This window comes from Haliotis rufescens, unplaced genomic scaffold (genome assembly GCF_023055435.1).
Source record: "Haliotis rufescens isolate VD_foot unplaced genomic scaffold, xgHalRufe1.0.p SCAF_14, whole genome shotgun sequence".
NCBI classification, from domain to species: Eukaryota; Metazoa; Mollusca; class Gastropoda; order Lepetellida; family Haliotidae; genus Haliotis; species Haliotis rufescens.
In genome coordinates, this window is record NW_025963824.1 from 7,271,911 (window position 1) to 7,295,995 (window position 24,085).

At 42.4% G+C, this 24,085-nt stretch overlaps 1 protein-coding gene across 1 annotated transcript; it reads left to right on the forward strand.

The window, feature by feature from the left end:
- Positions 1–9,018: 9,018 nt before the first annotated feature.
- LOC125379312 (MFS-type transporter clz9-like) lies at positions 9,019–10,308 on the forward strand. The gene has a single exon (XM_048395593.1). It carries the CDS (start codon positions 9,124–9,126, stop codon positions 10,306–10,308), a length of 1,185 nt encoding a protein of 394 aa, XP_048251550.1. The 5' UTR covers positions 9,019–9,123.
- The last annotated feature ends 13,777 nt before the right edge of the window (positions 10,309–24,085 follow it).

A 24,085-nucleotide genomic window follows, 5' to 3' on the forward strand; every position in this document is an offset into this window, starting at 1 on the left:
AATCCAGTGTTTAGTTCTTGAGATATCGCGGCAACAAACAGGTGGGACGGACGTACGGACGTACGGACGGACGGTCGTGAGGGGGACAAAAAAAGAAAACCATAAATAGGTGGGAAGAGTAGGGCATGTATAACTAATACCGTCATTATACACTACTTGAACAAAGCACAGAACATTGTTTACATTGGCTTGAAGGGAATTTGTGTCTCAGAAAAGCATCCACTTGTTGACATTGAGATGGCTTGTGTAATGAGCATGTGTGGCCTATCTCCAAGACTTGTATGATGATGTCTAGAGTTTTGTCAGAATGTTTGGCAGTGGTAGGGCTTCCTGTATTTTCTAAAGGACATGCCATTGGAAAAATCCGTCTCCTCAAGGGATGCAGATCACCGTTTTGAGATACACGGGCAGTCCATCACCATAGTCACATGTAGCGTATACCAGGGCGTAGTGGGCCAGTTGGGTGCAATCAGGACCGCCTCTCACTTTGGCTCATGCACAACAGTAACTGTTTGTCGAGCCCTGGCCTTATTTTGTATCAACCACACAAGATCATTCCTCATTACAGAGGTGACACACATTTTGGCTCATAAGTTGCCTTTTGCTAATTTCAAGGTCGAGATTTAAGCATTTATAAATTTCTGTAGTATAATGGTCCAAATGTCACCCCTTGAAAACTGCTAACGAGCATGCCAACAACATGTGCGACTTCCTCAACGGTGGCTCTGGTTTTAGTCTGAAGCTCCGAGCAGGCATTGTGAAGAGATAATGCCTTCCTCTCTCAGTACGTCCAACTGTCATGTCAGTGAATTCAGACTCAATCCCAGAAATTCAATATCTTGAGATGGAATACCTTTGACTATAAGAGTGGATAATGAAACCCAGCTCTTGCAACTGTGAAGTTGTCACAGACACATTGTCAGAGCATTCCTCAGTAAAGCAGTAGGGAACTACTGTGCAGTCTCTGTTGTACTGCTGAAGCTTGTAAATCCATTTGTTAAACTCATAAATATTTAGAATAAGCCTGTAAGAGTTATTCCTCTATGTCCTTACAAATGTGGAGGATACACATTCTCCCTCACACGGAACAGCCTCGACTGTTTCCTCTTTGTGAAGATGTTTCAGTGTCTATGGCCAATTCCTCACTTGCAAGGGGGCGGTGGGGTAGCCTTGTGGTTAAAGTGTTCGCTCGTCATGCCAAAGACCCTGGTCCGATTCCCATGGGTACAATGTGCGAAGCCCATTTCTGGTGTCCCCCCGCCATGATATTGCTGGAATATTGCTGAAAACGATACTCACCCACTCACTCACTCACTTGTTTCAAATTTATTGGATATCTCAAGTTGTTTCACCCATTCTAAACGGTAACAAAGATACCGTTTAACATATAGGCAAATATTAGTTTTAAATCTGGCTGTTAATTAGGTATTAATAGGCATGTATTTTACAATATCTGATCTTAAAAGTTAGGTATTGTCTATGGTTATACATTGTAACTATGTTTGAGTAATCTAAAAAACAGAAGCTTATATGATGGGGTGATTTTCGGATGAAAAATAATATAATTGTATTTCCGAGACAAAAGTTTGATTAGATGTTATATTTGTAATAATTCCCTTATCTTGAAATATTCTGAATCTCTGGTGTGTAGGGTTGATTTGGGTCGGCCATCCAGGAACATAGAGTTGAGGCCTGCCTCGCCTATTGTTTCGAAACGGCCCAGGCTTCCTCCAGATGTAGTTTGTTTTGCAAAGTCTTGTGTCTGAGGGGGAGGACTCATATATTTTGGAGAAGATTATTGATTCGCGAGATAATACAATAAAATTTAAACGTAGATCTACGTTGTAGGCTATTTGATCAGCTGGTTAAAGACAGGCCTCAATATGAAATTTTTAACAAAACTCGGGTTATCATGGTAATCAGAGGTTTTCGTTTTGTCCAACCTGCAAGGTGTTTATATTTTAATTTGCTGTAGTCGCCCTATCCAAGTTTAATTTCTCAACATCAATTATTGTTGTTTCTTCCTTTATCGGCATTGTTGGTGCAGATGTGTAGATTGTTCATTCTCTGCGATATAATTTTTCAGTGATTTCTGATAATAACTGAGGCGAAACCATATGATGTACTTTTGTTTCCTTGCAATGAAATATCTACACAAGTAGTTATAGCCCGTACCCTGGTATCCAAGCCAGCAGGAGTTATCTCCCTTACCGGAAGTACCGCCATATTGGATTGGCAAAGAGGGGCATGCTGGGTGGAGGGAGGGGGAAGGAGGAGGGTTTTTGTTGTTGTGGTAGGCAAAGCAATGATGAAAGCGTTCTTTTGGGGGAGTGGGGTGGCCCTGAAACAAACTGGACAAGGTTTGTCTCTGTTTTACATTACTTTCCTTGATCTCGAGACTAGGTAATAATACGGTCCACTCCAACAGTCGGGTACGTCAATTCCGCGTTGTATAGTTCGTTGTAATGCAGCAATAGCCTGAGACTTGTTCTTTAACCAGTGCGGGCTCTGCGATAAGATCGTCTCCGATTCATCAGGTGGGTAGGCCACTACTGTCCACGAATAGACTTTACTCATCCGAGGACATTGTTGACTGTTGCTCTGGCACTTCATACAGTTGTATCGAGACGACATGGTTGATCTCTCATTCAGTGCTAGGACTGTGACGGTGTGCGTGGCTTCGCTCTTTTTTTTTATAAGAGCGGCACTGAAACCCTGCTACCTGGTTGGTCGGTAGCGCGCTGATTGGTCCGTTCCGGCGCCTGGTCAGAGCCTCGGTTTTTCCAACCGGACAGACCCTTGTGATGGGTGTACAGTCAGTCTTACAGGGATGTACAGTCAGTCTTAATGGTGTACAGTGACTCTAAAGGGGTGTACAGACAGTCATATGGGTATACAGTCAGCCTTACATGGGTGTACAGTCAGCCTTACAGGGATGTACAGTCAGTCTTATATGGGTGTACAGTCAGCCTCACAGATGTGTACTGTCAGTCTTAAGGGGTGTACAGTCAGTCTTAATTGGTGTACAGACAGTCTTATAGGGTGTACAGTCATCCTTACAGGGATGTACAGTCAGTCTTATAGGGGTGTACAGTCACTCTAAAGGGGTGTACAGTCAGTCTTATAGGGGTATTCAGGAATCCATCACGTCAGCCATGTTGGTGGTCAAACCGCGTCTTTCTGTCTGTGGCCGTTGCCTTGTTCATTCCCTCTTCCACAAGTTCAATCGGGTATCCACGGGATTGTAGATATCATTTGAGTTCTGCAAGTCGTATGTTCCTTTTAGACATATTTGATACAATCATGCAGATGGAGTGCTTCTTTTTGTATGACTCGGGTGACAAGATGAAAGATGTAGATACTGTTTAGTATATGTAGGCTAAAAAGTATAGATCTGTCTCTAGATCACTTCCACATAGTTTAATATGTTAGCAAGCTTGCATCTGGTTCCTGTGGCTATACTTGTGTGGGGCTTGCTTGGGAAAAGGTGATGTTGTCGGATAGGTGGTGTTTGTCGAAGGATGTTGGTCAAGAGTTGGCAGCTTATTTGGTTGGAAGATTTCAAGCAGTTTGTGCGTTCTGAGATTAAGACTTATTTGGATGAACAGAAGGTGCATCAGTTACAAATATCTGCAACCTTGACAGATAGTTCCAGAGAATTTAGGAATGGTCAGGGTACTTCCAGGTCAGGTCAGTCGGGTAATTCAGGTCAGAACTGGTCAGCTACTTCTGTTCAGACGGGTTCGATTACTATCAATTCAGGTAGTTCGTTCCCTAGGATGTCCGATACCTTAGTTGGTTTGAAACAGGATCCAGGTTTGTCGTCAGGTGTTGTATGTAAATATTGACACAAGGCAGGTCATCTGATTTCAACGTGTCGTATACTCACAGCCAAATGATGATCACAAACCACTCCCCATGCTTTTGTCCCAGTGTAATCTGATGTGATCAACACTGAGGATGAGTATGCGAGTGTCTCCTGCTGTTAGGGAGGAGTAATTAACCTTAATTTTCAAAAGGTCTGGCATTACTTCAACTGGATAAATCAACATTATGGCCAATTACTTTTCTGAGGGACACGGGGACACTCCATTCGTTACTTTGGAGGGCGTCCTCTAGTTTGGGTAGTGGTTTCAATAGAGGGTATTGGAGGAGTTACTGGTGTGTTAGATGTTTGTGTCAATTACTACTTACGGGATAAAATAAAAGCTTAGAAGCAAGGTTTTACCACCGTAGTTTATCAGTACTAAGAATAAGTTTTCCATTCAGAAAACAACGCGATCTTAGCGCTAAGGTGTTCGCAACTCCCATACCTTAACATAGACTTACCACAGTCGTAGCGCTAAGGTTGTTTTGAACAACGGCACCCAGGTCTCTTATTACCGCTGGGCCTCATGTTCTGTTGGAAGCTTGTTCAAAGGATAAGGGTCATTGCGCTTCTTATAGGGAATACGTTACTTTAGTCAACATTATTAAGACCCGAGACTGTCCTCCTTCAGTTTTGTCCTCTGTATCATGGGGGGCACGGGTGGCCCAGTCGTCTAAGGCGCCGCGATTCGCTGTGCAGAGTTGCGTCCCTTGGACACGCCAGAAACCTATGATTGTGGGTTCGAATCCCGGTTCGCCCCAATTATGTTTCTAGGTTTGTCAGCACCATAACCGTGCTCGTGGGTTTCACCGAAGTGGTAAACGTCTGAGACCTGCATCACTTCGGGCTTTCCTCCCACATTAAGCTGACACGCCGTGATATAACTGGAATACTGTTAAAAGTGGCGTAAAACCCAACTCACTCACTCACTCTGTATCATGTGACATTTACCTCACAGGTAACGAGAAACGTTTCCTAAAAACATGAAACGCGGTGTGATTCACAGAATGCAATTACCTTCGGCTTGAAATGTTTGGAAATGCGAACACCGCCGCCAACGCTCCATGGTTGTTTTTCGTCTGCGTTTTCCTAAGTGTCGTCTGCTTCATTTGAGAAGAAGACGCGGAGTGTAGCGGATGATGCGATCATGTCTCAGATTGTAACAGTTTCAATTTTACTATTAACCTGTTTTGGCTTTGTCTTGCTAGCATTGGCAGTGACAAATGTATGCAAAGCTTTCTCAACGACGACCTTAACCCTGAGCGTTTCCAAGGTTACTGGTACGCCAGGTACTCTTACCTCCCGTACCGTCCAGGGTTCCGAGCCATGGATACTCAGTCCATATATGTGTACATGCCAGGATCCAGGCAGTGGAACATAGCAGTTGCCTCTTACTCATTTATAAGAGACTTCCCTTTGAACTGTATAATAATTTGCTCAAACACCCCAGCCCCCTCAATTATTAATGAGCAGCTCATCAAAAATGTTCAAATTTAAATATATATTACTTGTTAAAAAAAACCGTCGTATTTTCCACGTGCCACACACACCCCTCTTTCGCTGTAATTGTTTCATGACCCCACGAATCTCACCTTATCCCCAATGGTTTGGTTTGGTTTGTTTTACGCCGCACTCTGCAATATTCCAGCTATATGACGGCTGTCTGTAAATAATAGTCTGGACAAGACAATCCAGTGATAAATATCATGAGCATCTATCCACGTACTTGGATCGACGACATGCATCAACCAAGTCAGCGAGCATGACCACCCCGTTAGTCGCCTATTGGGTTGCTGAAGACCTATCCTACCCCGGATGTTAACGTGCATTATCCCCAATAAAATGACTACATTTAGAAGGTAAACCTACTGTGTTTTGAAATTTGATGTAGTCCCACTGTAGAATATATACCTCTTTGTTTTAATTTGGAACCAAGCGCTTTAGATTCGATCTGATTTTCACCAAATCCCCCTCCGAAAAAGGCTCATAGTGAGTATCTTTTTCGAAGCATCCCTTTTGAACCAAGCGCTTTAGATTCGATCTGATTTTCACCAAATCCCCCTCCGAAAAAGGCTCATAGTGAGTATCTTTTTCGAAGCATCCCTATCAAGTCGTTGTTGGCAGTGGCAAACTGTTGGTTGGTTTGTTGTTTTACGCCGCACTCAGCTATATGACGGCGGTCTGTAAATAATCGAGTCTGGACCAGACAATCCAGTGATTAATATCATGAGCATCGATCCACGCAATTTGGATCGATGACATGCATCAACCAAGTCAGCGAGCCTGACCACCCGATCCCGTTAGTCGCTTTTTACGACAAGCAGTGTCACCTTTTACGGCAAGCATGGTGCTGCTGAAGACCTATTCTTCCCCGGAATCTTCACGGGTCACAAACTGTTGGTCGTGCAGCATGTTAAATGAAGGCTCATACGGTGATTGGCGGAGAGGGCGATGAATCGCAGATCTAATGCCGACATAGGAGGACTTCGAATAATACTGTCCATTGGAATTTCGAACCTTGGTGTAGAAAACTTTCAATATGTTGTTTAATTCTTGAGGTGAAAGGGTCTGAAAACTTGTCTCGCAAAGCAAGCCATTCTGGAAACAGAAATTAATATTCTGTTACCGGAGGACTTGTAAAGAAGGTAAGTGACACTTCCAATAGTTACAGACCTGTGAAGATTCCGGGGTAGAATCTGTCTTCAGCAACCCATGCTTGTCGTAAAAGGCGACTAACGGGATCAGGTTGTCAGGCTCGCTGACTTGGTTGATGCATGTCATCGATCCCAATTGCGTAGATCGATGCTCATGATATTAATCAGTGGATTGTCTGGTACAGACTCGATTATTTACAGACCGCCGTCATATAGCTAAATGCGGCGTTAAACAAAAAAAACATGATATTAATCACTGGATTGTCTAGTCCAACCAAATCCAATAGTTACATTATCAATTTATTTGTATTTCTGTGATTGTAAATGATACAAAATATTGTGCATTTCATATTGCAGGCAAGACCAACTCAATATTCAATGTCAACAGCTCATTTTTTTAAAGTAATAGATCTAAATATAATTATTTAATATATTTCTTCCTTACGTTTGAATTTCTTAATCGCCCAACTAGTGTTTTTTTATTGGTGCTTTGTGCCTTCGAGTTAATTTAATGGACTCGATCTCATCAGCATCGAGGGCTCTTCAGCAACCCATACTTGCCGTAAAAGGCGACTATGCTTGTCGTAAAAGGCGACTAACGGGATCGGGTCGTCAGGCTCGCTGACTTGGTTGATACATGTCATCGATCCCAATTGCGTGGATCGATGCTCATGATGTCATTTACTGGATTGTCTGGTCCTGACTCGATTATTTTACAGACCGCCGTCATATAGCTGGAATATTGCTTAGTGCGGCGTTAAACAACAAACCATCCAACCAACGCTCGTCAATGGAGCCCCTGTCGAACAGTAAATACATTGTTTGTAAAGTTTACATATTCCGAAAATTTGTAACAATATTTTATCATGCATGAAGTTTTTCTATCTATTTTTTTTTATTAACGTAATTTATTGATATTTTTTGTTCCTATAAACTTTACAATTTGTATGCAAACGATATAGAGCGGGTGGTGCAGTACTCGACACCCAGCAAATTAACACATGTACACTATAAACAAACGTACTGATGCGCATAATTTTCACGCAGGCTTCTTCCTCTTCCTCCCTGACGTCAGAAAAGATTCGTCTGCTACTGGTAACACTCACGATAAAAGCTCGTGTACATGTTTTCCCACGTGACCATGCCGCCCACGCATTTTGGCAAAGCACTGCAGTTTCTGATCATAAGGTTATAGCTTCCGCACGACTAGTTTCTGGTCTGTTTTTGGCGACTTCTTGTGAATCGACCATGCCAACATGGAAACGTTTGGCGCGAAAATTCTAAAAATAACCTAATTAAGCTGTGTCCGACTACTACCTCGGAGAAATTACGTGGGAATGCAGTACTCGGACAGTCGACAAATAAAATTTGGAATTACATATTAGAAATTTTTTAAATAAAAAATAATTGAAAAAAGCTATTAAGAAAATGCAAAATGAAAAAAATAGGTGTTTTTCGATCGCGAGTGACATACTTTAAGAGGGTTCTGATTGGGGGATGGGTTGGTGTCGTGCACGTGACTTTGTCTTTGGGGGTGTTATTCAGGGGGTTAATACGTACAGTATGTCAGTTGCATGTTTTTAGTGTAAATATCAAGTAACTGTCAATCTCATAAAAAGACGTTATCTCAGTGTCGTTTATCAATCATATTTTACTTTTGCGATGAAACTGAACGTTTTTTACGTGTCACCCATCAGGACCCTCATTCATTCTAATCTGATTACAGAAGGTATTACGTATCAGTAACATTCCCGTTATTCTTCAGTATATGGATATGATAGTTCCACTGACCAGTTACCGCCTCCGTGGTCTTGTGGTAGAGCGTCCGCCCGGAGAGCGGAAGGTCCAGGGTTCGAAAAGACGTTAAAAGATTGTACTTGTTGTTACCCTGTCTGGCGCTCGGCATTAATGGGCTATAACAAGGACTGGTCGGCTCGGAGTCAGTATACTGTGTCTGAGTGGGGTATTCATGTTAAACTGCGGCATGGTATCTCAGTGAGCTAGCACTATAAATCGGCATCAGTCCGGACTAGTACAAGCAGCCACATACACACACACACGTGCATGCACGTCGCTATATAAGTGCAATAATCTTGGACGCGACGTTAAACCCAATTTCACCTCACCTCACCACTGACTAGTTCTAATTATATTGTAGGACCGCCTGTGTAGAATTGCTAAAATGAGCGTTCGAGCAGGAAAGCCTGCCTATTCATATGAAAACTTAAAGCGGGCTATGGATGCTGTTAACGCCAAGCAGATGTCTGCACGCAAAGCTGCCGTCGCTTTCGGTATACCCAAAAGTACTCTGCATGACAAACTCTCCAATAAAGTACCTCTTGTTTACCGCAAAGGTCCTTCACCCATTTTATCACAAGACGAGGAAAGACATCTTTCAGATTGGGCTATACACATGTCGAGTATAGGGTACGGCCGGACAAGGGACGAACTGTTAGACACGGTCCAGAAAATAATCAAATTAGATGGTAGGGAGAATCCTTTTACTGATGACAGACTGGTAGGGATTGGTTTAGGGCTTTCTTAAAACGAAACCCTACAATATAAGTAAGAACACCAACACAACTTTCAAAAGAACGTGCTATGGTATCACAACAAAAAATTGCTGATTGGTTTGATACCTTCACAACCTACATCGGTGACAAAACTGATTCAGACATCTTACATGACCCATCAAGGCTGTATACGGCTGATGAGTCGGGTTTCCCCATGAATCCAAAGAGTGGTAGGGTTCTGGCCGAACGAGGATCCCAGACAGTTTATAACTTCTCGGCCTCAGACAAGAGCCAGATAACAGTTCTTGCTTGTGCAAGTGCTTCAGGTGACTACACTCCCCCCATGATCGTCTTTCCCGGCAGCAGGTTCAAATACAACCCCCTAGATGGTTTTGAGGAGGCGGTTCTAGGGCGAACCGAGAATGGCTGGATGAACGCAGAACTATTTGTTTCTTTGCTTAAAACTTGTTTCATTCCTCATGTCGATAAACAGGCAATCAAGAAACCAATAATTCTGTTTCTAGACGGTCATTCAACGCACCTGACCCTTGAAGCGTGCACTGTTTGTGTGGAGAACAACATCGTCCTGTACTGCCTCCCATCACACGCATCACATGTTATACAGCCATTGGACCTGAGCTTGTTCAGTCCACTCAAACATGCATGGCGCCAATCTGTCCGAGATGTTCAGATTTCAAACATCGGGGAATGTGTTAGGAAATGTACCTTTGCCAGTGTATTCAAAACTGCTTGGATAAGGGCAGCTACAACAGAAAATGCAAAGAGGGGTTTCCTCGAATCGGGGCTGTTTCCGCTCAATCCTGATAAAGTTACCGATAATCAGAAATTAAAACCCAGCACTATCTTTGAACCATGCAAACCAGTCCTACAGTCAACCCCATCCACAGTCAGAACATTCACATTTGCACCCCCAGCAGACACCCCATCCCAACCTTCCGCTACACTAACATCACCAGAATATGCATCCTCACCAGTCGTGCAAACAACTCTGCCATCACCCCATACAGACCCTCATGCACCAGTACAATCACAAACTACACATAGCACAACACCCCAAACAGACACTTCACACCTAGCCTTACATTCTACACCAGCCACAGCCCACACATCTTCCAGTGACGCATTTGACAAATATTTAGTTTTCCCTAAAGTACGGAGCCGTACCCAAAAGTATAAACCTACAGTGTTGCCCAAATCTGCCTCAGGAGAAGACATCAGGGAACTTCTCCTTGAAAAGAAGAGAAAAGGATAAGGAAGAGAAACAGATGAAAGAAAGCAGAAAGCGAATGAGAGAGAGGAGAAGACATCAGGGAACTTCTCCTTGAAAAGAAGAGAAAGGATAAGGAAGAGAAACAGATGAAAGAAAGCAGAAAGCGAATGCGAGAGAGGAGAAGACATCAGGGAACTTCTCCTTGAAAAGGATAAGGAAGGGAAACAGATGAAAGAAAGCAGAAAGCGAATGAGAGAGAGGAGAAGACATCAGGGAACTTCTCCTTGAAAAGAAGAGAAAAGGATAAGGAAGGGAAACAGATGAAAGAAAGCAGAAAGCGAATGAGAGAGAGGAGAAGACATCAGGGAACTTCTCCTTGAAAAGAAGAGAAAGGATAAGGAAGAGAAACAGATGAAAGAAAGCAGAAAGCGAATGAGAGAGAGGAGAAGACATCAAGGAACTTCTCCTTGAAAAGAAGAGAAAGGATAAGGAAGAGAAACAGATGAAAGAAAGCAGAAAGCGAATGAGAGAGAGGAGAAGACATCAGGGAACTTCTCCTTGAAAAGAAGAGAAAGGATAAGGAAGAGAAACAGATGAATGTAAGCAGAAAGCGAATGAGAGAGAGGAGAAGACATCAGGGAACTTCTCCTTGAAAAGAAGAGAAACGACAAGGAAGAGAAACAGATGAAAGAAAGCAGAAAGCGAATGAGAGAGGAAATAAAGCTTAAACGAGAAGAAGAGAAAGCAGCCCAGAAACCCGAAGAGAAAAAGAACAGGAAGAAAAGCGTGTGCAAAAGAGAAAGCAAGAAGACGAGAAAAAGGCATACAAACTCTTAAAACAAATTAAAATAAAGCAGCACTAGACAGTGACGAAGATCTCTCTGAATCCGAGATTCCCTACATTGATGACGACGAATACGACGACGACACCGATTTTTCCGATGATACCCTCCGGGATTTTTGTCACCTTTGTTTGGGTCGGGATTTGGCGGCAAACGATGACTGGGTGGGATGTCTTAATTGTACCAAATGGTTCCACAAGAATTGCCTGGGATACCAGACATTAACACATCAACAACTCGCCGACCTTCCCTTCACGTGTGACACTTGTAGCTGAGAGGAAAAAAAACTCCGTTATTGTTGGCACAGTTTGCTTTTTTAAAATAAGTGAAATCAGTGTTCATTTCACATTAAAATGTACAAAAAACGAACACATCTTTCATATTTTAACAGAAAAATGGAATATCCCTTTGACGCCCTGTTCCACGAGATTCATGCATACTCTGGACCACCTGGGTGGGGTAATCTTCATAGGTACCATGTGTATCATGTGAGTGAGTGAGTGAGTTAATATTTAACGTCACATCGGCAGTATTTGTATCATGTGAAGCCGTTACCATTTATGGCACTGAAGATAAATCAGGAACCAGAAAACATCTATGACGCAAACGCTCTCAAAATTAGTATTCCCGATGAAGCTGTCATACATTTCCGTAGTTTAGATTTGAAAGTCCGTCCCCAACCCAATAGACAGGTTTTACGGGACATAGCTGGCCGTGTCGTCGGCAGAGTTCCCAGACTACTCACTCCTTTGATGACGGAATGTTGCGTTTTAAATGTGACACCGTTCTTTACTGGTAGAATTACTCACAGCGGGCCTGTTAGGGGTTGGGGGCCCAAAACTAGACTGTTTTTATTTATTGCGTATCAAGCCACAACGTCATACTTTATTCAAACTAATAGAAAGACTGAATGAAACAGGATTCGATGGTGACAGCGTTTGGGTTTAGTGACTGAGAAGAAAACTTATTTCAGTATAAAAAAACCACATGTATCTGTCTACAGTGATGCCAAAATGAGAAGATAAGCCAATGAAGTTGTATTTATGTTGCTATTATGTTCTCATTGACACAATGAAAAAAACACAATTGTAATTATGTTATATTCGGTTAAGACATTTTTTTAAAATTCTTAAAGTGTCCGGGTACTGCCGCAAGGGTGTCCGACTTCTACCGCAGGCGTCCGATTACTACGAAGTAGTCGTCGAGTAAATATCCTAAGAATTTGCTGAAACAAGCGCACGAACACAACCACTACCGAGTATAATCACCACAGCAGTTACCTCCCTTCACATATATACGGTGAAAGGAAGTCAATAGGTACTTCGGTTCAACTTGCATGCCGTTAGGAACGTTAAGTGTCCGCGAGTACTGCCCAACCCGCTCTACCTTCGTTGGGTTCCCATCTCATCCATTGCATCTCATCGTCAAACAAGTCAGGGTTAACCTCTTGCAAGTCTAAATCGTCACCAAAAACATCCGTCATCGATCCGAGATGGAATGATGGGTTATCGACAGCCATCTTTTATGGATCGATATGTTTTATGGATCGATATGTGGGCTATCGATGTATACATACGCACGATTTTTTGGTGAAAAGGCTGGGCCTATTTAAAGGGGGTTACTGTAGCAAAAAGGAAACCTCTTTTTAACTGATCAGAATCAAGCATTCAACAATGTCATGGCAGAATGGTCGTTATTCGAGTTTACAACGCACGTATTCTAGACATGCTAGAGACAGTCGCTAAAATATCTCGGCCATTCCCTGGTATAATAAACTTTCGAAAAATGGGGGCCAGACAATCCAGTGAATAACATAAGCATAGGTCCTAAGTGACGTCATGTATGTGACGTCATCGGCACGAGACGAAGTCGTGACGTAAGGGCACGCGAGTTGGTCTTGAGTATGTATGGCGGACGAGGCAGGAAGATGACAAAGTGTGTTGCGATGTGAATTCCAGTGGATTTGACCTTGCGATGAGCACTGACCAGTTAAAAGAACATTACAGAGTCCATGACCCGTGAAGATTCCGGGGTAAAATAGGTCTTCAGCAATCCATGCTTGTCGTAATGGTGACTATGTCATGATGCTAATCTCTGGATTTACAGACCGCCGTCTATATCTATATATATATATAGCTGAGTGCGGCGTTAAACAACAAACCAACCAATTACAGAGTACAGAACAATGAGGATCACAGTAGGAAGAGCTTGTCTGTGAGAAAGTCGGCAAAAAGGTGACTTGGTCATGACAACTGCGCAGTTAAACTTCCAATCTACGGTAGCGTAGTGGGACCACGGTGTTTTCTTTTGTCTATATACGTATCTCCTACGTAGGAGATAGTGATTCTAGGCCATATACTTAATCCTACGTAGGTTGGTTTGTTGTTTAACGCCGCACTCAGCTATATGATGGCGGTCTGTAAATAATCAGTGTGGGACCAGACCACCCGATCCCCGCCTTTTACGACAAGCATAGTCGCCTTTTACGGCAAGCATTGGTTGCTGAAGACCTATTCTACCCCGGATCTTCACGGGTACCTTCACCAAGGCAATAGCTCTGAACTGGTCGGAAAACCGTTTAGGTACTACAGCCAATTTATATCAGCCCCTTAGCTTGTGTGTGTTTGTTTTGTTAAAGTCAGCACTATTCCAGCTATGTGACGGCAGTCTGTAAATAATCGCGTGTGGACCAGACAATCCAGTGATTAATACCATGAGCATCGATCCACGCAATTGGGGTCGTTGACATGCATCAACCAAAGTACAGCCCGATCCCGTTAGTCGCCTTTTACGACAAGCATAGTCACCTTTTACGGCAAGCATGGGTTGCTGAAGACCTATTCCACCCCGGAATCTTCACGCGTACTCAGACGAAAATGAATTTCACCGTGTGCCCACTGCGCTTCCGTACCCATCTACTTACAGGCGACCATGCTTGTAAAAGGCGACTGAGTGGTCAGGGCTCGCTGGCTTGGTTGATGCCTGTGATGCATCGATCCCAATTGCGTGGATCGATTCTTATGATTATAATCACAGAATTGTCTCGTCCATCCAGTGATTGACATAACCGATCCAAACTATTGGGATACGATAACATGCATCAGCGAACCTGATCCCGTGAGTGCTGCGTAAAACAACAAACGTGATATCAATCACTGGATTGTCTGGTCCAGACAAAAATTATTTACACACCGCCTTAAACAACAAAACCAACCAACGAACCTAAAAAATCATTCTGCTTGTTGTCTTGTCATAGCACCAAGTTAATTTTGCTTTAGCAGACACTGCAGTCGTTAACCTGCTGCCAAAAAAGCCTGCTCTTTTACCCCCAAAACACACGCACCAATGTTATTCTTAAGGGAAGGTTATTGCAAACCTGTTCCTTTCGAGGTACAAATTCTTTGGCAAGACGATTATCATATCATAGTGATCCTGCTGAACATACGTCGGATCCCTGACAAGTATTTCGTCCCAAAGTACTCGTATACCATATGGCTTTTTCAGGTAGCAACAACCTCGATCCTTGTTTCTATTAAGATCCGGGCTAGAATATAGCTAGAATAGGTCTTCAGCAACCCATGCTTGTCGTAAAAGGCGACTAACGGGATCGGGTTGTCAGGCTCGCTGACTTGGTTTGATGCACGTCATCACTGGATTGTCTGGTCCACACTCGATTATTTGCAGACCGCCGTCATATATTGCTGAGTATAGCGTAAAACAATAAACTAAAGGTTATATTATTGTGCCACCTTCGTACCCACCCAGATAGCGGACTCATATTTGGCTCCATAACCGAGTGAATTATAATTTGAATTCGTATCAGCAGTATAACACTTGTCAAGCAATTCATAGCAGCCAAGGGATGCAGCTCTGCTCTGTTGATGATACAAGTATTCTAACATGTTTTTTAACTATATAACTATACACAAGACTTATTTATTCATGTACAATATGCACTCGTGTGTTGTTTGCACCCTTAATTAGGGGCAATTAAATTCTGAAAAAATATATCTGTCATATATAAACATTTCAGGCTGTCGGCATAAAGCACAAAATTTACGATCTTTCAACCAATTTTCACCAAAATAATATTCTAATAAGAGCCCCCTATTTCTAATTTTGAGGTATTACGTCGAACACTATTCCTTTCAATATCACAGAACTCACTATTATTTATTCTTACCAGTTCTGACTACAACAGCCTTCACCTTCTGGTTTCCATAGTAACGAGTCTGGATCACATGTGTGCCACAAAACAAAACACGTCTTGAATGTTGTTTGATGTCAAACATGTTTTCTTTCTGATCTTTGGCAAGTTGTGGATTTGGAAGAGGTGTTTGGATTTGGAAGAGGTGTTTAAGTGATTGGTACGCTCTCGTCTGAAAAATGAGGGTTAACTGTTAATACAAATAAGGCTGTAAATAGCAATGTCCTTCTGAAAGATATTCAAAGATATTTTAAGAGTAGTCATTATCACTGAGAGACTTGCGTCTTAGGCCAAAAAAAAATTAGTCTTGGTTCTCAGGCACCGCCCGCATCATCATCAAGTCCGTGCACGTTTTGTTTTTATTTCAATTTGAAAAAACCCAAACCTTATACATTCATTTTGGTTACATACTAGCTTGAACAACCAAAAAGAAATACACTGCCCACCCACCCAGACATAAGTTTCGAAAGCCATTGCCTGAGAACCAATTCTTTTTCTTTTTTTAAGCCTTAATGGCTTTATGAACATTGTTTTAGTCAGCTTTATGTGGGGAGAAAGGCCAAAGTGTCAGAGGACATTTACCACAGGGTGAACCCCATGAGCACAGGCATGATGATGTCACACCAAATTCTTGATAATAAATACGTTAGACAAGAGTGAGTGAGTATGGTTTTACGCCGCTTTTAGCAATATTCCAGCAATATCACGGCAGGGGACACCAGAAATGGGCTTTACACATTGTACCCATGTCGGGAATCGAACCCGGGTCTTCGGCGTGACGAGCCAACGCTTTAACCACTAGGCTACCCGACCGCCCACTTTAGACAAGAAAACCTGTCAAGCAAGGACAGTAAAACAATCAGGTCATCACATCTTTATTCGTAAAACTGATATTTAACCATAAAATGATGTTACTATGCATAACAATATATATTATAAAAGCAGGCTATATATCACTAGCAACCAATGTTAAATTTATTGAAGCATCCCTTTTGAGAGGATTGTGCCATTGGAATAGATGGAGCAAATAAAATGTGCAGTCGTTGCGTCTAACTCACTCCTATTTCTCCCCTATAATACATGCAGACATAAGAGGTTGGTTTGTTGCTATATGACGGTGATCTGTAAATAAACGAGTCTGAACCAGACAACCCAACGGGATCAGGTGGTCAGGCTCGCTGACTTGGTTGAATGCATGATTGATGCGTAAATCGATGACCATGATCTTAATCACTAGATTGTCTGGTCCAAACTCGGTTATTTACAGACCGCCGTCATATAGCTGGATCCGGCGTTAAACATGACACCAACCCGTCCGTGACACTTTCTTTGCTATCACAAAATACTCGAACGACTTATCCAGCGTAAATTGTACGTATTTGTTCTTTTACAATTCCCGGGCCTGCGAACTTACAACCAATCAAAAATAGACTTACCTCACACGGTTCGATGGTTACTCATAGTTCCCGAGCACCTTCTTAAGTGTCAGCAGATTAAAAGACCCATGAAGATCCGGGGTAGAATAGACCTTCAGCAACCCATGCTTGCCGTAAAAGGCGACTATGCTTGACCTAACAGGTGACTAACGGGATCGATTGGTTTGATGCATGTCATCGTATCCCAAATTGCGTGGATCGATGCTCATGATGTCTGGAATAATTCTGAGTGCAGCTTTAAACAAGAAACAAACATACATAACTACATCAAATACAGTATTATGTTGTCATCTAACGTTGCTGCAGTAGTTATTAACTTGATGACATAAAGCCCACTTGCCAGGTCTCTGCAAAGCAACAAAATGGAAACTAACCTATTCCTGTCAGGGTGGAAGTTGATTATATGGCGTTTATCCTGTTGGACATACGTCACTGCCATGACCCTTTGTTTCATTAATGTACTCTACCTTCAGTGATGTACACTGGCGAGACACTTCATAACCGCTAAATGGGTTTGTTGTTTACCGCCGCACTCAGGAATATTCCAACTATATGACAGCGGTCTGTATAAAATAATCGAGTCTGGACCAGAAAATCCAGTGATTGACATGAACATCGATCCACGCAATTGACCTGACATGCAACTTGTGTCCACCATCTCAAATACTGTATGAGTAGTTGGTGGCATCGTCCTAGGACGAGGAACGGGTCTGCGCATGAGCGAAGGTCACTTCCGGTTCCGGTGGTGTGCGCATCAAAGATGGGATTCATTTCTAATTCTCGAACATTGAACCGTATATATAGGGATGTTCGCATGTATTCCCGAACACAGCCGGTTGTAATCGAGAGTGGCTGCATTAAGTAGGGTCGAGAGTCGTGAAATAGAAATGAATAATGAGTACAGGGTGTGATACCGCGAACTCGGTGAGGTCGGGTCTCGATCGCCCGAACGCACATATGGCTTTTTTTTTTCCTCGGCTCGGTTGTCTCCCTTTGTTTTTTTGTCATCAGAGTTAACTTTCCTTTGCCGTGTTTTTTTTTTCTTGGAATTGTCGGCTCGGCTATATAGGGTTTCTCCTTTTTTTGTCGGGATTCTCGGCTTGGCTCTCTTACATTTTTCCTTTTTTTGTCGGGATTTAGGGGGGATTTTCTTAGTAGTAATATAGTATATAGTATATAGTATAAAGATCACGAACACGGTGTTTGAGTTTTTATTTTCACGATGATGGCTCTGTTGTTTATTGTTTGATTTACAAAGTGAACACCAGCATGACATTGTTTTTATTTTTGAATGTTCACTCTGGTGCTCCCTCCATTCATCTAACACATTCATTCTCTCCTTCTTATTTTTGCTGGACTTTCTGTATCACTGCCTTGAGCATCTGTTCTCGGTTTGAATCTGTGGTAGCTTGGATTTTGAATGTCAATGTTTGCTAGCCATTGATTTGCTCTGTCTCTTCCTGGATAAGCTGCGCATATGTTTCTCGATGCTTGATATGATGCTGGAGCTACTGATGGTTGTACTGGCCAATCTCCCGGCACGAATTGCATTGCCATGGCTTTTTGTTTCATGTCTTCTGTTTCGTCATCGTTTTGTGTTAGTATTTTTTCTTTATTCCAGTGTGCTTGTATGCCATAGTTTTGTATTCTCGGCATGAAGTTCGGGAATAGTGGTATGTAGTTTTGTACTAACATTTCTACTGTTGCTGTGTAGGTCACTCTGGCTTGTACGAATCCGTTCACTAATGTGATTGTTCTTCCATTTCCTGTGAACATTGGATAGATGCTGATTGCTGCTAGCGTTGCGTACGTCGGGAAGTGGTAGTTTAGTCCTGTTGTTGTGTGGAAATTGTCTGTTCGTACTTGTTGTCTGATTTGTGACATGTCCCAATCGTCGTAGGCGTGATGGCTTGTTGCTGCTAATTGAGCTCCTAGTTTTTCCCAGCTTTGTTTTCTGAGTGGTGTGTTGTGTTCATTTTTGTGTTGTCTTCCTAGTCTGTGATATAAGACCGTGTTCAACATCCATTGTTGTGCTGGATTTTCGTGATGGTATTCCATTTCTGTTTCTGATGGTATGACTCTTGTTTCGTGGTCGTTGTAGATATCGAACAGTATTCCTGGATTCATGTCTTGTCGTGCCGGGTTATCCCAGTTTGTGTTCTCGTTGTCGACTGTGTTTTCTATGAGCCATTCTTTAGGGAAGTTTCCTCCTATGACTCGTCGTGGTAACATGCTGTCTTCGATGTCTTCTGGTAGTGGATCTCTGAAGTTGTTGTTGTGTTCGATCTGCTATGTTTCTGTGTTTTCTTTCTTCGTATGTTCCTTGTCCGCCTTTGAAGCTGTCGTAGCTGTCACTTATGTTTAGTGTGGTGAGACTGTTGTCGAGATCTAGGTTTACTAACATTCTGTGATCTTGTGATATTGCTACTCTTGGTTGTCCTTCTTTGATTGGTGGTCCGTCGAAGTGTCCTTCTAGATGGTCGAGTTTGAATCCGTAGGATTTGACTCTGAATTTTAAGGCTCTTTGTTCGAAGTACTTCATTTCCGCGTTCGTCATGCTTGCTGCACATCGCGTATAGGGTATGAAGCTGAATGGTGATTGCCATTCTATTTTGACGTTGGTGTTGTCGGGTTTGTATTTTTCTTGATTCCCGTCGTATTTTGCGTCTTTTGGGTCGTCCCATCCTTGGTCTCCTAATTTTGCCCAATCGTTGTCTTTTACTTCTATTTGTTTTTTGAGATTGTTTTTGTAGTGTTCACATGGTGTTTCTGTGTAGATGGGTATGATGCAGAATAGGGATTTGGTGTATGTTTCTGTGATACTGTTGAATCTAGTGTAGTTTGTATCAGTGTTTGACATACTTCCCCCTGTGTTTTGGCTTGTTCCTACTCCTCCTAGTTGGGTTGCTCCTACTAGTGGAAGTTCTGCCCCCATCCCCGCTTGTGCTGGTTCTCGATCTGTCATTATTTCTTGTTTTATTCTGGAATGAGAAGGTTCATTTTTGTTAAGTTTTTGTCTTTCCAGTTCTAATCGTCTTTTTTCTGCTTTTTCGTTATTTTTTTGTCTTCTCATAGCTCTTTTTTGTGCTCTTTCATATCGTTTTAGTGCTGTTCTTCTTTGTAATTCTTTTTTTTGGTAATTTTTGAAATGTTGGTCATTTTCTTGTCTTTCTGTTTGGTGTGTTGGTACTGTCTGCTTTTTTTTTTGGTTTTGTATGAATTTTTCTAATCCTAATATGGATTTGTACTATCTGCTTTTTCTGCTTTTTTTCTTTCTGCTTCTTGTTTAGCTATATTTTGTTGTTTTAATTGTTCTGCTAGTTCTAGTGTTTTTTTGGTGTGTTCTGCTGTTGCTTTGTGTGAAGCTATTTCTTTATCGGTGTAATTAATCCAGCCCCTTCCTGGTGCAGTTAATCCAGGTCCTGGATAGTGATTTGTTCCGAACCCAATATCTTCGAACAGTCTTGCATCGTCCTCTGAAAATGGTATTCTTGGGTCTCGACCCTTTTCTATTCCTGCTCGAGGTGTTATCCAACCCGCACCTTCTTTTCCCCTTGGCCCTCTCCCTTCAAATCTTTCTCTATCTCTTATGAGTTTTAGTCTTTCTTCGTTTTCAATAATTTCCCCATTGTATAATGCTGTTTCTTCTGCTATTGTCATTCTTCCATAGGGTTCGTTAAATATGGGTCGCCATGCATTTCCTAACCCGTACCACGGTATTCCTGGTCCTTTATACAATGTTCCCATTTGTTCTTTTGCTGCATTTTGTTCTGCTAGTGTCATACGGTCATTTTTATATCTTCCTATTTTTCTAGTTCTAGTTCTCACTAGCTTTTTAAGTGCTTTTTTGCCTTGTTTTACCCCTTCTTTTACCGACAAGTCCGGTCGCCATATTTGAATATGGCGTCGTGTACTTCCGTTTCCGGTCACAGGTCAAAGGTGAAATGACGAACAAAGATATATGTCGGGTTCAAGTATTTATTTACATTGTATTATGGTGGCGATAGACGGTGAAGATCTCAAAACGATCTTCTACATAGTCTGGGAGAATGTCCCCCCCTTGGCAACTTGCCTCAGGGTAATTGCCGCAGATGCAACATAATATTTCATTGGAGTTGCACCCTCTTTCTAAAGTTTTTCTATTTTGCTTGCAATATATGCAGCGCATGGCCGAGATGTCGTCTTTCATGTCCCAGTGCTCTTCCCCTTCTTCTTCGAACAGGTAATCGATTAACATGAGTTTGGTGTCTTTGGTGTTCTGAGGGCTTTGGTTGGCGTCGTATCGCTCGAGCTGCTTCCTTATTCGCCCCAGTCGATCATATTTAGCGCTTCTTCTATACCGAGTTGGCGCTTCCAGATCAGGTGCCGACGCATCGTTTGTAGGTGACCCTGCTTGTAGCGTACCATCACAGGTAGATTGTACAATGACAGTTCGTCTTTGGGGAAGAGTACTGTGATGTCTCCGTTCGGCTTGTTCTGTTTTCGCTCCAGGTAGACGTGGTGCTGCCATTCCGGCTTGTTGGTCAGCATCCACTGACACCACTTCTCCAGGGTTGGCTCGTCTAAGCTTGTTGTCTTTAGCATCTTGTTTAGGTATTCGTAAGTGCGATGCCACTCTCCCGGGGGTAGAAGTTTCTTTTCCGTTCGTCCTTCGGGTGCTGTCAGGTGTGGAAACAAAAGAAACTTTAGACGTTTGGTCTAGGTAAGGTGATAGTGAACCAAATCTTTGGACCGTGTTGGGTTGTTCGATGGCAGGTCGAGGCACATTCGGCGTGCGATCAATGGGTTTCAGTGTTGATGGAGATATCTGTGTTAATTCCCCCTCCCACTCGGCGTCTGACCAGACGTCATTATCTTGTTTCATGGATTGTTCTAATATTTTGATGCCATCTGCGGTGTGTTGTGTAAAAAGGTAATGCCACATTTTTGGGTTCAAAGGTTTGGAAACATGTTTGAGAAATGGCGCGGTGATTGTCTTGTAAGTTTTTGTGCGAACATCAAATGCTTTTTTTTGGCAGGGAAGTACTTTGTGAGGCTGGTCTTGGTGGTAATGACCACCGGGGTGCGTTTCAGTAGAACGTCGGGCCTACATTTTTGTCGAACCATGGTATCGGCGCCTTCCAGGGTGAGCTTCGCTTTCTCTAAAACATTCTCATCGGCCAAGCAGGGCTCTTCTATCAAAAGGATATTTTTGTCGATCCCATCCTGCCAAACAAAATTTGAGTTCCCCTGCATTTTGACTTCCCCGTAGAATCTCGCGATTGGGATCAAGGATCGCGCTATCATGCTTTTTCCGCTATTAGGGGCCCCTAACAGCACGAAGGTGTTATTTTTGGTTTCTGTTTTGTTCAGCACTCTTTTGAGATCATCGATAAATTGAAATTTGTCCCAGGAATTGTGTTCGATCAATCGGTTCATGATTTGTAGTGAGGTTTCTACGCATTCGTATTTTGAGGTTTTTTCTCCGGTATTGTGAACATATTCTTGGAGGGGTTCCTCGAAAGTGAGGGTTTGAGTTCATTGACTTTCTAAGGCGATGGCCTTTTGGAGCAAGGTATTACAGTTCGCGTTCGCGATGATGGTGAAGAGTGTATCGGCTTCTGATTGGGTTAATTTGTCTTGATTGTAGAGTGTAAGGATTTCTCCGGCGTGTTTAAGGTTGTGTCCTTTGATGAGGCGAATCAAAAATTTGAGGCTCGATGCGTTTTTGTTTGTTTGTTTGTCGTCATATTTTTCTGCTTTTTCTGTTTCGACGATGTCGTATGTCCAATCTCTAGGGTAGGTGTCTATCATTTTTTGCCAATGAGGTGTGATATCTGTAGTGATTTCTCTCGGTGCTTTTTGTACATATTTTATCAAGCCTTCGGGTACTTGCAATTTTTCTACTTGTGGATGTTGTTGTTGTTGGTAATTTGTTTTTACGTATTTAGTAAATTTCACCCATGCATACTGTTTTGAAAGTTGATACGTTGTTTTTGTGGCTATCCCTATGTGTATATGGTCGACGCCGTTCCACGGCTTGTGTTTTTCGCTCTGGTCTTTGTAAATAGTGTTGTCATTGACCCTTTCGTGTGGTGGATGCTCTACGATGAGATACTCGCCGATGCTTTTTAAAGAGTCTTTGAGAGCCCGATAGTATTGTGTTTGGACAAATTTGGCAAATGGCATTAGAGTTTGGATGACAACGGTCCAATAAACGTAATGGTTCAAAATCTCCTTACCTTTCACGTTGTCCTGTTTTGATTTTTTTTCCATTCCCACGGTGATTTCGAGGGGGGGCTGTTTCCTTTTTTTAGCTGCCAGTGGTTGCTTAAACTCATCCTCGCTGTCTGACATAACTGGTTGAGTAGTTGGAAATCGACGATGCTGATGGTAGATGTGGCTGTCAAGTAAATCCCTGTTGTTATGAGCAATGTGACGCCTAAGCCTAGTTTCAATCGTCTTATATGGCTTGTTTCCATAGTAATGACGTCATAGTTCGCGTGGCGTGATGTCATAAGTAGCGAGTGGCACGTGCCGTGACAGCCAATGAGAACTTAACGTAGGATGACCCCCTCTCATCGACTAGGATCGAGCCGAGGTATGGGTTTTCCCAACCCGCACCTCCTCGATCTCGAAAGCGACATAATTATACAGGCCGAGATCGAGGAGGTGCGGGTTGGAAAACCCACGCGAACTATGACGTCATTACTATGGAAACAAGCCATAAAAGACGATTGAAAGTAGGTTTAGGCGTCACATTGCTCATAACAACTGCAAGCTACATTGCTCTAACAAGTACCTTCTCTGTGCTGGATTTTAATCTACTCACTGCGTTATGTCAGACTCAGAGGATGATTTTGCTATCTCGGCTCGGCGATGTATAGTAGTATAGTAGTAGTAATATAGAACTCGAACTCTAGTTTTAGCTTAGCTTTTTTTTTCTTATTTTGTTTATATACCCTAACCGTTCGTGCCGAGACGAGCCTAGATGTTCTTTTTTTCCACTATCTCGGCTCGGCAATTCGGAATAAGAGGAAGTATAGTATAGTAGTATAGTAGTAGTAATATAGAACTCGAACTCTAGTTTTAGCTTAGCTTTTTTTTTTATTTAACTCTTAAACTCGAATGTCAATTGTTTCTTTGCCTTTTGTTTCTTAGTGTTCTTGTTCTTCTTCACTGCTGTCGCTTCTTTCTTGACTGTTTTCTCTCGGCTTGAATCTGTGGTACATAGGGTTTTCTACTTTCATAGTTGCACGTAGTTGTCTGCGTCTATATTTCTCGAAGCTTGGTACGAAGCTGCAGCTATGGAAAGTTGTACTGGCCAATCTCCCGGCACGAATTGCATTGCTATA

Coding starts and splice junctions, on each gene's coding strand:
- LOC125379312 (XM_048395593.1), top strand. CDS start 9,124: ATGGTATCACAACAAAAAATTGCTGATTGGTTTGATACCTTCACAACC.